General features: G+C 41.5%; 1 protein-coding gene across 1 annotated transcript; it reads right to left on the bottom strand.

Moving 5' to 3' along the window:
- Positions 1 to 454: 454 nt before the first annotated feature.
- LOC140861576 (uncharacterized) lies at positions 455 to 2,131 on the bottom strand. The gene is made up of 2 exons (XM_073264599.1): positions 1,027 to 2,131; positions 455 to 882 (listed from the first exon to the last, which is right to left on the bottom strand). Exons 1-2 carry the CDS (start codon positions 2,129 to 2,131, stop codon positions 455 to 457), a joined length of 1,533 nt encoding a protein of 510 aa, XP_073120700.1.
- Between the last annotated feature and the right edge of the window lie 13,887 nt (positions 2,132 to 16,018).

Below are 16,018 nucleotides of genomic sequence, written 5' to 3' on the forward strand. Positions count from 1 at the left end.
GAAAGATTGGAACACTCTATTCATAAGATCCATAAATACTGCCGGTGCATTTGTAACTCCAAACGGCATGACTAAGAACTCGTAGTGGCCATAACGAGTCCTGAAAGCCGTTTTATGAATATCTTCATCTTTCACCTTCAATTGGTGGTAACCTGATCTCAAATCAATCTTGGAGAACACTACTGCCCATTGTAACTGATCAAACAAATCATCTATCCTAGGCAGTGGGTATTTGTTTTTCACTGTTACTCGGTTCAGCTCTCTATAATCGATGCACAGTCTCATAGACCCATCTTTTTTTTTGACAAACAATACCGGTGCACCCCAAGGCGATACACTCGGTCTAATGAAGCCTTTATTGAGTATCTCTTGTAGTTGCTCCGTCAATTCCTTCATTTCAGTCGGTTCTAACCTGTATGGTGCTTTTGGAAACTGGTTGAGTTTTGGGCATTAATTAAATCCCAAATTCTACCTCCCTAGCTGGAGGTAATCCTGCAATATCATCAGGAAATACTTCTGAGAAATCTCTCACTACCTCAACGTCTTCAAGTTTCGGTCGAGGAAATTCTTGGTTGCAAGTAACACTTGCAAGAAAACCTGCACATCCTTTACTCAACAGTTGCCATGCCTTACCCACTGAAATTAAAAGAGATGAATTATTTTTCGGTGTGGCATGGAATAGAAACGGTTCTCCATTCTTAGTTTTCAAAGAAACCATCCTCCGTTTATAGTCTATTGTAGCCTCATAACAAGACAACCAATCCATACCAAATATCACGTCAAAGTCAGACATTTTGAGGATAATAAGATCAGCATACAACTCATGACCTTGCATCTGTATACTGCATCCTCTGATAATCAAATCACTACTCAATTCTTCCCCTGAAGGCAAAGATATACTAAACCCCGAAATTGACTTATCCGGTACCAAACCCGATTTATTAACAAATTCAACAGATATGAATGAATGTGTAGCTCCAGTATCAATTAAGATATGAGCAGGAATACTGGAAACATTAATCATACCTGTGACGATGGCTGAGTTAGTGTCCACTTGTTCATGAGTCATGGCAAACACTCGGCCTTTGACCGGTCCTCTTTGTTGGGGACATTCCTTCGCAAAATGTCCTGGTTGTTTGCACAAGTAACATACACCAGTTCCCATCATACATTGGCCTGAATGAAGTTTTCCACATTTTTGACAAGATGTTGGTGCACTTGCCGGTTTTGGTGCTGGTAGAGCCAACTGTTTCTGCCCTTGAAGTCGAGGCTGTTGTTGTTGGTACGGTCGGTGTTGGGGAGGGGCTTGGTACGGCCTCTTTCTGTTAGAATTTCCTTGTTGGTCTCGACCCTGATAGTTAGATCTCTTTGCCTGTGACTCTCTGATAATATCGTTTCTGTCTTTTTCGGACAACATGGCCTGATATACCGCTTCTTTGTAATTTTTCGCTCCACTTAGTCTAACATCCTTTCTGATGAAGGCATTCAACCCTTCTGTAAAGTGTTTCAACTCTTCAGCAGGATCACCAGAAATCATCGGTACAAAGTATCTTCCCCTTTCAAACTTCTTTAAATACTCCGCAATTGACATGTTTTCTTGACGGATCTCCAAAAACTCTCTAGCCAACTTGGTTCGGGTGCTCACTGTGAAATATTTGTCGTAGAACACATCCTTGAATCCATTCCAAGTAAGGGTGGTTAGGTTCAACGCTGCTTTGGCTCCATTCCACCAAACACGAGCATCATCACGGAACATATAGGTAGCACATCTCAATCTATCCGCATCCGTGATCTGCATGAATTCAAAAGCAGTCTCCATAGCTTGGAACCATTGTTCCGCAATCAAAGGATCAATCTTTCCTTTGAACTGAGGTGGTCCCAACTCCAAGAACCTTTTGTAGATAGGGTTTTGATTAGCTGCAGGATGGTTATTTCCGGCATTAGCTGTCTGGGCTTGAAGAAACTGTTTGATTTGAGCTCCCTGAGCACGTCTTTGCTTTTGAAGCAGAGCAGTTAATCCCGCCAAAAACTGGTTGTTTTGATTGTTCTCACTATCTGGCCCGCAATCACTATGGTTGTTGTTAGCGGCATTGGCGTTGGCACTGGTGTTATTTCCCCTACGTAATGCCATAGTCCTAAAGTCCAATATTATCCATACCGCTCAGTCACGATTCAATACGTAAATATACTTTAACATATAACATGCATACAATATCTCATCGCATTATCATACACATAATCGAATAAACATCATAACTTACAGACATGAAGACGGAGCGTTGGAGTCGTGGCGAGTATGCATGAATGTTTGAAGAAAACCCAGAGCGAACTGCTCTGATACCAAACTGTAACGTCCTCAACCTATGAAAACGTTACTCGACTAACATGACCTAAAATTTTATGCAGAATAAAAAAATTTCAATAAATGTATGCATACATCAAACTTTACTTAAAACATTTCAGAATAGTTTACAAACAAAATCCAAACCTTAAATTTATAAAACTTGTTTTCAACAATAAAATACCTCATAAAGTTGCAAATGACTCAATCCATAGCACACTCATCACACAACACACTCATAATTGCAACACACTCATCACATAACGCACTCATGCATCACCCGCCGGTCCGACTCCTTGCTCTTCTTCATGCCTGACATTGAACTCGTCGACATATGCATAAATGTCATCTTCATTACCTGCACCATTTAAGTATAGTGAGTCTAAAGACTCAGTAAGTATATGCAGTAAAAATCGTGAGATTTCAAATATCATTTAAACGTAACATAACATAACATAAACTCATCATTTGGTGACGAATTATGCGAAATTGTGGCAACCGTCATAATAGGCACATTCATCTTTTCTTGTTGATCAACAAGCATATGACACTAAGCCTCATAACATTCGTTCTTTGGAAAGGCCCTCTCCGGTTCTCATCTCGGAGCACCAGTCCCGTGTACTTATCTGTCTCATGAGCCATGTTTGGAAAGGCCCTCTCCGGAGCCCAAACCGGAGCACCAATCCCGTGTTTGCCACCACAAAGACACGTAAGACATCAAAAGAGTTTTCATACAATAACATATCATATCATGCTTCATCTTAACATCATTCATCATATCATTTCATTCATTATGAAGCATCATTGTTTCATCGTAAATTCCGTCATAACTTTCATTTCATGAACATAAAACTTTACTCAATTACTTCATGCATGTCATAGATGATAAAAATCATACTTTCATATATAACATAGGTTTCATGAATGAAACTTAGGCATGTACATGCATCACATAGCGTAATCGGTCCACGTAAGTCGTTCTTTTCGTTCTTGACGTTAAAACTTGAAATTTTTTGCATAGGAACTCTTAAATAAATTTTAGAAGCCTTAAAAGATCATAACCATGAATTTAGGACCCAAAAATCAAAACTTAAGAAAATTAATTCGAAGCTACAGCGCTCCGGCGCTGAAAGAGCAGCACTGGGGTGCTATACTTGCGCATTTGCAGCTCTGCTGCACTGCAGTTGCTATGCATTCACACTTATATTCCGAGTTCTTGCACCCAGAATTTGGAAAAGTGGTAAACCTAAAAGTTTTATCTCTTGATCTGGGCTTTCTAAATCCGAAAACTTCACCTTAATTAGATATTTCAGTAAAACTTTATGCTCATTCTACCATAATTGGTCAGTGCTGAAATATCAAACCAATCAATACACTTCGGAGAAATTTTGGCCAATCTTCCAAAATGATTTGGACAAAACTCAAAACATGAAAGTTATAGATATATGTGTAAACGTTTAAATACAATTGGCCTCATTTAATTTGGATTACTATACCAGAAGTAATCCACAAAATTGCAACATGTGTCACTAATCCGAGACAATCCAGCACATGCAAAGTTTCAAAGCTTTAACTCAAACTAACTCAATACTTCAAAATTCAACACACACCTTCAAAATTGGTCCTTTTCCAATTATAGACCATGAGAATCTATAAACACACATTATTTATCAAGAATTTCTCAACCCATACTTCAAGAACTCGTCAAGAACGATTTACGTTTCACGATTTCATAACATCATAATTTCATGCTCTTGAATTTATAAAAAAGAAAATCAGGCATATATACCTCAACATAAATAATTTCATATCAACATAATTATACCTTGAATGGTGGTTTCAAAAGCTTTAAAAACTTGCCTTGAATTGAGGTTAAGATGATCCGGATTTTCGGAGACGAACTAACCAAGAAGAGGAGCAAGATTGGAGTTTCACTTCGAAATTTCTTGAAGGAACCGTGTAGTGCTCCGGGAAGAATCAGAGAATAAGGATGAAAAGAAAAAGAAAGAGGAATAAGATAGACGTGAAGGAGAGGAATTATTGTGAGACAAACTCATAATGAAGTGGGGATCGTGGTAGAAGAGTGTTCCTTTCAACACTTAATTCGCGTCGTGGTGAATAATTAAAATGTAGTCTACCACTCTTCCTTGACTCGACTGATAAAAATACTATCTCCCAACTTGTTTATTCAAAGTATATCAATATTATACTTAAAATACTCGTGAAAATATGTTCTAACACTTCGTTCGTAGGTTAGCCTCGTCCCGCGAGTCCAAAATCAAACTCAACCTGAAATCATTTACTTAATCAAAATTGTTAAACATAAATAAACATAATCATGAAATCATAATCATTAAATAATAAGTTAAACAATTTAAGGCATAAAATCATTTAAAAATTATTTTAAAATCATCGTGAGCAAGTTTAGTGGATTCGGACCTTACAACAGCACTCTTGAATCATATGAGATAAATCACTAGTCTGAAGTGCAGAAAGTCTTACCGGCCGACTCAAGGCATCAACAGTAAGATTGGCAGAACCTGGATGATATTTGATTTCACAATCATAATCCTTCAGGAGATCCATCCAGCGTCTTTGTCGCATATTCAACTCCGCCTGAGTGAATAAATATTTCAGACTCTTGTGATCTGTAAATATCTCAAGTTTCTCGCCATAAAGATAATGTTCCAGATCTTGAGAGCAAATACAATGGCGGCTAACTCGAGATCATGCACTGGATAATTATTCTCATGCGTCTTCAACTGTCGAGAAGCATAGGAAATAACATGTCCATGCTGTGTCAGAACACATCCTAACCCCTGACCAGAGGCATCAGTATAGAAAACATAACCTCCCAATCCAGAAGGTAAAGCTAGAACAGGTGCAGTAGTAAGACGTTTATGCAGCTCGTGAAATGATTCTTCACAAACTGAGGACCATATGAAGGCAACATCTTTCCGTGTAAGCTGAGTCAAAGGCCTGGCCAACTGTGCAAAATTCTCGATGAACCGACGGTAATAACCAGCTAGACCCAAGAAACTTTGAATCTTAGCAACTGTCGTCGGACAAGACCAGTTCATCACTGCCTCTATCTTACTAGGATCGATAGATATTACTTCACTAGAAATCACATGATCGATAAACACTACCCGATCAAGCCAAAATTCACACTTTCTCAATTTCGCATACAGCTGCTTCTCTCGTAATGTCTGCAAAAAAATTCTTAGATGTTGTGCATGCTCATTCTTGTCATGAGAATAGACAAGAATATCATCAATGAAGACGATGACAAATCTATCCAGATATTCTCGAAATAACTGATTCATCATATTCATAAAGACTTCCGGTGCATTCTTCAAACCGAATGGCATCACCAAAAATTCATAATTCCCATATCTGGTTCTAAAAGCTGTCGTAGAAATATCTGGGTCTCGTACCCTCATCTGGTGGTATCCCGATCTCAGATCTATCTTAGAGTAAACAGAAGTATCCTGTAATTGATCGAACAGATCATCAATCCGTGGCAAAGGATACTTATTCTTGATGGTGACATGATTCAGCTGTCTGTAATCAATACATAATCGCATCGATCCATCCTTCTTCTTGACAAACAAAACAGATGCTCCCCACGGAGAAACACTCGGACGAATATATCCCTTATCAAGAAGATCATGCAACTGCTATTTCAATTCCCTCATCTCTGAAGGTGCCAGACGATAAGGTGCTCGGGATATAGGCGTAGTTCCTGGTACTAGATCAATACCAAATTCAACCTCTCGAACTGAAGGAAAACCAGGAATCTCATCAAGGAATACATCAGGAAACTCGCTGACAACCGATAGCTGATCAATACACGAACTACTCGTGGACATATCAACTGCATAAATGAGGTAGCCCTCCCCACCAGACTCTAAGACATGACATGCCTTCAGAGCCGAAACAAGTGGCATCGGAGGTCGCGCACCCTCACCATAAAAGTACCAGCTATCACCCTCAACATGATGAAACTGTACCAGACGCTTATAACAATCCACAGTAGCATGATACAAAGTCAGCATATCTATTCCTAAAATACAATCAAAATCTGTCATCTCTAAGATCATCAAATTAGCCGATAACACATGACCCTCAAACTCTAAAAGGCAACCCATCACTAGAAGCTTAGTTACTACCTTATGCTCCAGCGGAGTAGATATAACTAAATCCATATCTAATGATACATAAGGTAATCTATGTCTCTTAACAAAGCGACTAGAAATAAAGGAATGCGATGCTCCCGTATCAATCAAAACAAGTGCAGGAATACCACATAACAAAAAGGTGCCAGCCAACATGCGATCGCTTCCCTCAGTAGCCTGCTCCTGAGACAGAGAAAATACCTGCCCTTGAGTCTGTGGACGATAACCAGAAGAACTCTGTGGTGATGGCTGCTGACGTGGAAAAGTAGAAGCTTGAGATCCAACCTGTGATCCCAATCCACTAGCAGAACCCATACGCTGAGAACAATCTCTCCGCAGATGTCTCTGCTCACCACAAATATAACAAGCACCAGTAGCCTTCCTGTGACGCCCCGTTTTTATCTTAAATGAGTTTATTTGAGTTAATCGGAGATTTCAGAGTTCACGAGCCGACTTGATTTTGATCAGGGTCCTTTTTGCAAATTTTGGAATTTCAGGGACTAAAACGCAAATTTTGAGTTTAATATATTATCTACACTTGGAAAAGACTTGACTTAGTCTTCACTTCTCCTCCTTCTTCCTCTCCATCGATTTCTTCCATTAAAGCTTGAGGAAACGCTTCTTTAAGCTTTCCAAATCCAGTCCGAGCTCGATCCGTCCGTTGGAATTTATTTCTGAAGGCAGATTATCGATCACAGCAGTGAGAGCTCTGTTATATCGTAAGTTTTTCTACGATCGGATACATTCTAGTTTTTGGATGCTGTTAGAATCGTTCTAGATTCGAGTATGTTGTTCTCTACAGAGTTCTGATCGTTTATTATCTGTCAGTTTTGAAATAGAGCGACGTTCGGATTTGTTATGATTTTTGGAAGCCATTTTCGAAAATCATGGTTTTGAGATTTGTTGGGTTTGTCTTGTTGTTGTTGTATTAGCATTGAATTGAGTTGTTATCAGTATTGAACTGCTGTCTGCGTTGCCGGTTTGTTCAGTTATAGCCGTTATGCCGTCGGTTTGAGTTTTTGGAGATTTTGAACCGTTTTTGAGTTTGAACTTGGCTTGTAAGTTGATCGTGGTTATTGATCAATCATCTCTTGTATCTGAACAGATTCGTTTGGAGTTGTCAAGCCCAGAGTTAGCAGCTGTTTGATCGTTTCAGAGAATTGGACGAAGAACGGTATAAAGAGTTTTCCTTGAACCGTTGCCTTGTTGTTGTTAGATTGTGTAGTTGTTTATACAATCTCTTTTTTAGCTTATCTAGAGTTGGAGCTACTGCATTGAAAGGTAAAAGCAGTCATCGTAGCGGGATAGCATACTCAGGACTGTGGTTCTCGAGTTTTCCCTTTTGAAATCTCATACTTGCATCTACACTTGTTCTAGCATGAGGAACTTGTGTATTGTTTGATTGTATTGGTTTTTGTTAAAAGGATTATGTTTATGTTTCTGTTATGCATTCATTTTGAGCCAATCTTGTTTCAGCGGGCAGAACCGCCCTTTTTGTTTAGACGTTTGGGAACTATGATTGAGTGGCCCAGGTCGTAGTTGTTTCGTCTGGTGCTAGCATACTCATTATAGTTGCTCAAAGTCTAGAGGAGTGAGATACGTGGCACCACCTCGATTGGGAGAGTCGGTGAGTTGTTACGTGATCTTATCCTCGGGATCCCAAAGGCACATCAGCAATCCCTCGTTATCAGATTTGATATCCCTGTTTAAAGACATGCATTTCATTACGATGTTATTGATTTCGTTATTGTATTGAAAGCATGTTTGTTACTTGTATTACTTGTTATGTTGCTTTTACTGGGAATGTCGTTCTCACCGGTTATCCGGCTGTTTCTTTGTTTTGTATGTGTACTTGGAAACAGGTGGGGCAGGAATAAGTCAGAAGAGGCATGGTTAGCTTCGAGGGCAAGTAGTAGAAGTGAGACTCGGTTTAGAAGTCGAATTAGCATGTTTATCTAGTTTAAGATTGAAGCATGTTAGAACTCGAACTTGATATGTTTTGTTATTCGAATTAGTTTGTATTCGGATTGTAATCTAAAATCGAAGTATGTTGTTGTTGTATCGATTTAGACTTCTGGTTGTTTTTAGGCCTTCTGAAAGCATGACTTGTTATGGCATGTTTCCCTACACCCTGTTATTGCATATGTATTTGAAGGCATGTCGAACCAAGCGCGGAATCCTTTCTTTATTTTCTGCAGCCTGAGCATTTTCTGCCCAGGCCTTCCGCGCGCGGGCGAGGCGTTCCTCGCGCGCGTGCGAGGCCTCCGTTGGGCCTCTGAATTGTTTGCCCGCGCGCGCGCGAGCTTGGTACCTCACGCGGGCGCGAGCCTTTGGTTGGTCTTGGTTGTTGAAGCCCGTGCACGCGCGAGCTTGGTTCCTCGCGCGGGCGCGCGGCATTTAAAAAAAAAATTGAATTGTTTTACTCTTGGATTCTTGTTCTCTTAATTGTTGTTTAATCCAAGATTAGTGGTTTAGAATCGAGGTCTCACATTAAGTGGTATCAGAGAGTTAAGATTCTTGGTCGAACTAGAGTGAGCGGGGTAGATCGAGTCTTTGTGCAATGACTCCTCGCATGTGTTTGAATTATTTAATTGTGTACTTAATTCCATGCGAGCATGCTTTATTGTTTTAGCATTATTTGAATTACATGGTTGTGTGATTTAAATTAATAAAGCATGATCTACTTGAGATATAATTGTTTCTGTTCTCGACTGGTATTCGGTATTCCAAGCGGTTGTAAGGGCACTGATGGTAGCGATTGAGATATCTCGTGTGCTAACCTTTGATTATCAGATGGGTCCTCGTCGAGTGATAAACAGAAACACACCACCAGTTATCCCTGCGACTGAGCAAGCTAGCACTGAGGTTGATCAGTTGGATGCTTCAGCGACTCCTATGGAAACCTTGCTGAAGAGGTTTCAGTCGTTCAATCCGCCATTGTTGATGGGTTCAGAAAATCCAGTTGACTGTGAGAGTTGGTTGGATGATATGGATCAGTTGTTTGATTCCATTGACTACACAGATGACCGCCGAATCAGGTTAGTAATTCATCAGCTGCGTGGTGGTGCTAAGAGCTGGTGGATCATGACAAAGAAAGCATTTGAGAGTAGAGGTACAGAGGTTACTTGGACTCTTTTTAAATCTGAGTTTTATAAACGGTTTTTCCCTATCTCGTATCGTAAGGATAAGGGAGCAGAGTTTGCAAATCTGAGGCAAGGGAATCTGAACATTGAAGAGTACGTGGCTAAGTTCGATAGTCTGTTGCGTTTTGCACCGCTGATTGCCGGAGATGAAGAAGCTAAGGCAGATCAGTTCATCAACGGGTTGAACCCCGATGTCTTCACGTTGGTTAACACCAACAGGCCTAGAAACTTTGCGGATGCCATGAATTACGCAAAGGGAGCAGAAGCAGGCTTGTGGAGGCAAAGAGGTAATCAGGGGGCACCTCAGCAGCACAGGCAGTATCAGAACCAACCATCTCAGTACCAGAATCAGCCACCTCAACATCAGAACCAGCAGCAGAGGTATGAAGGTGGAAACAGTGGGGGAAACAGAAAGGAACAGTACAAGGCAAGAGGTAAACAGTTCAAGAGACAGGGGAACAGTTCGTCCAGTTCCAGTGGTTCGAAGCAATTCGGTTCAGGACCGAGTTCTGGGTCATCATCCTTGTACTGCAGCAAGTGTGGAGGAAGACACTCACCGGATCAGTGTGTGGGAGTCTTCGGCAATCGTAACACATGTCAGCAACCGGGACACTTCTCTAAAGTGTGCCCTCAACGTAATAGAGATAGAGCTCAGAGTGGGAGTTCGTCTAGACCTGCAGCTCAGCCGGAGAGGCAGTCATCTGCAGTGCACTCTTTCCAACCCAGCAACAGCAGAACAGACAGGGAGGTAGCTCTAGTGCAAATCAGCCTCCGAGACAGCAAGCACGAGTCTTTGCATTGACAGAGGATCAGGCTCAGGCAGCACCTGACGATGTCATAGCAGGTAACTGTTCGATTTTCGATCATTCTGATCATGTCTTGATAGATACAGGTGCTTCCCATTCCTTTATCTCTGAGAAATATGTGTTATTGCATGCTTTGCCAACTGAATTGTTGCCTACAGTAGTAGCTGTTACTTCACCTTTGGGTGGAGGAATTGTTTCTGTCCGACTAGTCAGGAACTGTGAACTTTGTTTCGAGGGGAACTTGTTAGAATTCGACTGTATTGTGCTTGGGTTGTCAGATTTTGATTGTATTGTCGGTATAGATGCTTTGACCAAGTACAGGGCAACAGTTGATTGTTTTCTGAAAGTTGTCAGGTTCAGACCTGAAATGGCAGACGAGTGGAAATTCTTTGGTAAGGGTTCTCGATCTAGAATTCCTTTGATTTCTGTGTTATCTATGACTCGTTTGTTACAGAGAGGTGCAGAAGGATTTTTGGTTTATGCGGTTGATGTACTGAAATCTAGCCCAGCTTTGGTTGACTTACCAGTGGTTAGAGATTTTGCTGATGTGTTTCCGGAAGATGTTCCTGGATTGCCACCCATTCGAGAGGTTGAATTCAGCATTGACTTAGTGCCAGGTACTCAACCTATTTCAAAAGCTCCTTATCGTATGGCACTTGTTGAATTGAGAGAGTTGAAGGAGCAGCTTGAGGATTTGATTGCCAAGGGATACATCAGACCTAGTGTATCGCCTTGGGGTGCTCCTGTTCTATTCGTTCGGAAGAAGGATGGTTCTATGAGGCTCTGTATCGACTACCGTCAATTGAATCAGGCTACAGTTAAGAACAGGTATCCTTTACCCCGAATAGATGACTTGTTCGATCAACTGCAGGGTTCTTCTGTCTACTCTAAGATTGATCTGAGGTCAGGCTACCATCAGCTGAGAGTGCGAGAGGAAGATGTTCCTAAGACCGCATTCAGAACGAGGTATGGTCACTTTGAGTTTATAGTCATGTCGTTCGGTTTGACTAACGCTCCAGCTGTTTTTATGGGTTTGATGAACCGTATCTTTTAGCGTTATTTAGATGAGTTCGTCATTATTTTCATCGATGATATTCTTATCTACTCAAAGAACCGTACTGACCATGCAGAGCACTTGAGAATCGTCTTGCAGATTTTGCGAGTTGAGCAGTTGTTTGCCAAGCTATCGAAATGCGAATTCTGGTTAGATCGAGTTGTCTTTCTCGGTCATATTATTTCTGAAGATGGGATTTCTGTCGATCCCAGCAAAATCGAAGCGGTTATGAATTGGCCTAGACCGACATCAGTACCTGAGATCCGAAGCTTCATGGGTTTAGCTGGTTATTACCGTCGTTTCATCGAGGGTTTCTCGTCTATTGCCAAGCCTATTACCCAGCTGACTCAGAAAAATTCGCTTTTTGTCTGGACTACAGATTGTGAGGCTAGCTTTGTTGATCTGAAGAGGAGACTGACCAGTGCTCCAATTCTTTCTATTCCGAAGGGTACTGGAGGTTTCACAGTGTATTGTGATGCTTCTAACCGAGGTTTGGGTTGTGTTCTTATGCAGCATAAGCATGTGATAGCGTATGCATCGAGGCAGCTGAAACCGCACGAGACTCGTTATCCTGTTCATGATCTTGAACTTGCAGCGATTGTATTTGCTTTGAAGATCTGGCGTCACTATCTTTATGGTGAGTCTTTCGAGATCTTTTCTGATCATAAGAGTCTTAAGTACTTGTTTTCACAGGCAGAGCTGAATATGAGACAGAGAAGATGGTTAGATCTGTTGAAGGATTTCGACTGTGAGATCAAGTATTATCCAGGGAAGTCGAATGCAGTTGCAGATGCCTTGAGCCGAAAGCTTTGTTCTTTATCTCTTTCAACTATCGGTGTTTCTCAGTTGGTCGATGATTGTTGCACTTCTGGCTTAGAGTTTGAAACAGATAGGGAGACTATCAGAGTGTTTGCTATTCAAGCCGAGCCGGAGTTGTTTGTTGCAATCAGATAAGCACAGAAGTCTGAGCCGAGCATTCAGGTTTCAGTAGAGAAAGTCAGAACTGGGCATCAGTCAGAATTCCAGGTTAGAGATGACGTTTTGTTTGTGAATAACCGTATTGTTGTGCCTGATATTTCGGAGTTGAGACAGCGTATTCTCCGAGAGGCTCATTGCAGTCGGTTTAGCATTAATCCTGGAGGTCGTAAGATGTACAATGATCTAAAGAGTCAGTTTTGGTGGAAGAGAATGAAGAGCGACATCGCGAGGTTTGTGTCACGGTGTTTGAACTGTCAGCAAGTGAAAGCAGAGCGGAAGCGACCAGGTGTTCTATTGCACAGCTTATCTGTTCCTGATTGGAAATGGGATCACATTTCTATGGATTTCGTCACGAAGCTACCACGATCCGTTCGAGGATGCGATGCCATTTGGGTAGTAATCGACCGATTGACGAAGTCAGCTTGCTTTATTCCTTACAGGATGACGTATCGTCATGATCAGATGGCTGAGCTTTATGTTAGCAATGTTGTGAGATTGCATGGGGTGCCGAAGTCGATCGTTTCAGACAGAGACCCGAGATTCACTTCGCACTTCTGGCATAGTTTTTAAGAGGCGTTTGGTACTCGATTGCATCTGAGTACAGCTTATCATCCTCAGACAGATGGACAGTCAGAGCGGACTATCCAGACGTTGGAGGATATGCTGCGAGCGGTAATGCTAGACTTTGGCACTAGTTGGCAGGATTCTTTGCCTCTTGTCGAGTTTTCTTACAACAACAGCTTCCAAGCGAGTATCGGTATGACGCATTTTGAGGCATTGTATGGTAAGAAATGCCGATCTCCGTTGTTTTGGGATGATTTATCTGAGTCACCAGATTTGGGGCCGGATATGCTTCGAGTTATGGCAGAACAGGTTAAGGTCATTCAGACCAGGATGAAGACAGCTCAAGATAGACAAGCAAAGTATGCGAATGTCAGACGTCGACCTCTGAGTTTTGAGCAGGGAGACCGTGTATTCCTTAAGATTTCTCCGTTCAGAGGCACCGTCAGATTCGGTAAGAGAGGAAAGTTATCTCCGAGATTCATCGGTCCGTACGAGATTCTCGAGAAGATAGGCGATCTTGCCTACAGACTTGCACTTCCTCCGTATTTATCTGGTATTCACGACGTTTTTCACGTCTCTATGCTGCGAAAGTATCATCCAGATCCTTCTCATATCCTTCAGCCTGACGAAGCCGAGTTAGACGAGACTCTGAGCTATTTTGAGCGACCGATTCAGATCCTTGATCGGAAAGAAAAGCAACTCAGGACCAAGTTGATTCCGTTAGTGAAGGTGCAGTGGAGCCGTCACGGTGTTGAGGAAGCGACTTGGGAGACAGAGTCTGACATGAGACAGCGTTTTCCAGAGCTATTCGGATGACGTGAGTTCTTCTTACTGTCTTTAGTTCTTTATTCTATCTTTGAGTTGTGGTTCTCGTTGATTTCGAGGACGAAATCTCTTCTTAGTGGGGGAGATTTGTGACGCCCCATTTTTATCTTAAATGAGTTTATTTGATTTAATCGGAGATTGCAGAGTTCACGAGCCGACTTGATTTTGATCAGGGTCCTTTTTGCAAATTTTGGAATTTCAGGGACTAAAACGCAAATTTTGAGTTTAATATATTATCTACACTTGGAAAAGACTTGACTTAGTCTTCACTTCTCCTCCTTCTTCCTCTCCATCGATTCCTTCCATTAAAGCTTGAGGAAACGCTTCTTTAAGCTTTCCAAATCCAGTCCGAGCTCGATCCGTCCGTTGGAATTTATTTCTGAAGGCAGATTATCGATCACAGCAGTGAGAGCTCTGTTATATCGTAAGTTTTTCTACGATCGGATACATTCTAGTTTTTGGATGTTGTTAGAATCATTCTAGATTCGAGTATGTTGTTCTCTACAGAGTTCTGATCGTTTATTATCTGTCAGTTTTGAAATAGAGCGACGTTCGGATTTGTTATGATTTTTGGAAGCCATTTTCGAAAATCATGGTTTTGAGATTTGTTGGGTTTGTCTTGTTGTTGTTGTATTAGCATTGAATTGAGTTGTTATCAGTATTGAACTGTTGTCTGCGTTGCCGGTTTGTTCAGTTATAGCCGTTATGCTGTCGGTTTGAGTTTTTGGAGATTTTGAACCGTTTTTGAGTTTGAACTTGGCTTGTAAGTTGATCGTGGTTATTGATCAATCATCTCTTGTATCTGAACAGATTCGTTTGGAGTTGTCAAGCCCAGAGTTAGCAGCTGTTTGATCGTTTCAGAGAATTGGACGAAGAACGGTATAAAGAGTTTTCCTTGAACCGTTGCCTTGTTGTTGTTAGATTGTGTAGTTGTTTATACAATATCTTTTGTAGCTTATCCAGAGTTGAAGCTACTGCATTGAAAGGTAAAAGCAGTCATCGTAGCGGGATAGCATACTTGGGACTGTGGTTCTCGAGTTTTCCCTTTTGAAATCTCATACTTGCATCTACACTTGTTCTAGCATGAGGAACTTGTGTATTGTTTGATTGTATTGGTTTTTGTTAAAAGGAATATGTTTTATGTTTCTGTTATGCATTCATCTTGAGCCAATCTTGTTTCAGCGGGCATAACCGCCCTTTTTGTTTAGACGTTTGGGAACTATGATTGAGTGGCCCAGGTCGTAGTCGTTTCGTCTGGTGCTAGCATACTCATTATAGTTGCTCAAAGTCTAGAGGAGTGAGATACGTGGCACCACCTCGATTGAGAGAGTCGGTGAGTTGTTACGTGATCTTATCCTCGGGATCCCAAAGGCATAGCAGCAATCTCTCGTTATCAGATTGATATCCCTGTTTAAAGACATGCATTTCATTACGATGTTATTGATTTCGTTATTGTATTGAAAGCATGTTTGTTACTTGTATTACTTGTTATGTTTCTTTTACTGGGAATGTCGTTCTCACCGGTTATCCGGCTGTTGCTTTGTTTTGTATGTGTACTTGGCAACAGGTGGGGCAGGAACAAGTCAGAAGAGGCATGGTTAGCTTCGAGGGCAAGTAGTAGAAGTGAGACTCGGTTTAGAAGTCGAATTAGCATGTTTATCTAGTTTAAGATTGAAGCATGTTAGAACTCGAACTTGATATGTTTTGTTATTCGAATTAGTTTGTATTCGGATTGTAATCTAAAATCGAAGTATGTTGTTGTTGTATCGATTTAGACTTCTGGTTGTTTTTAGGCCTTCTGAAAGCATGACTTGTTATGGCATGTTTCCCTACACCCTGTTATTGCATATGTATTTGATGGCATGTCGAACCAAGCGCGGAATCCTTTCTTTATTTACTGCAGCCTGAGCATTTTCTGCCCAGGCCTTCCGCGCGCGAGCGAGGAGTTCCTCGCGCGCGCGCGAGGCCTCCGTTGGGCCTCTGAATTGTTTGCCCGCGCGCGCGCGAGCTTGGTTCCTTGCGCAGGCGCGAGCCTTTGGTTGGTCTCGGTTGTTGAAGCCCGCGCACGCGCGAGCTTGGTTCCTCGCGTGGGCGTGCTCCGTTTTAAAAAAAAAAAAAAAAAAAACTTT

Source organism: Henckelia pumila, chromosome 4 (genome assembly GCF_033568475.1).
Source record: "Henckelia pumila isolate YLH828 chromosome 4, ASM3356847v2, whole genome shotgun sequence".
In the NCBI taxonomy this organism is placed as follows: Eukaryota; Viridiplantae; Streptophyta; class Magnoliopsida; order Lamiales; family Gesneriaceae; genus Henckelia; species Henckelia pumila.

What these genes read in the sequence shown, in the direction of transcription:
- LOC140861576 (XM_073264599.1), bottom strand. Translation starts at nt 2,131, where the DNA reads ATGGCATTACGTAGGGGAAATAACACCAGTGCCAACGCCAATGCCGCT. An exon ending in TAACTCAGCCATCGTCACAG is followed by an intron (nt 883 to 1,026) that starts GTATGATTAATG and finishes CTTTGCCTTCAG; the next exon opens with GGGAAGAATTGAGTAGTGAT.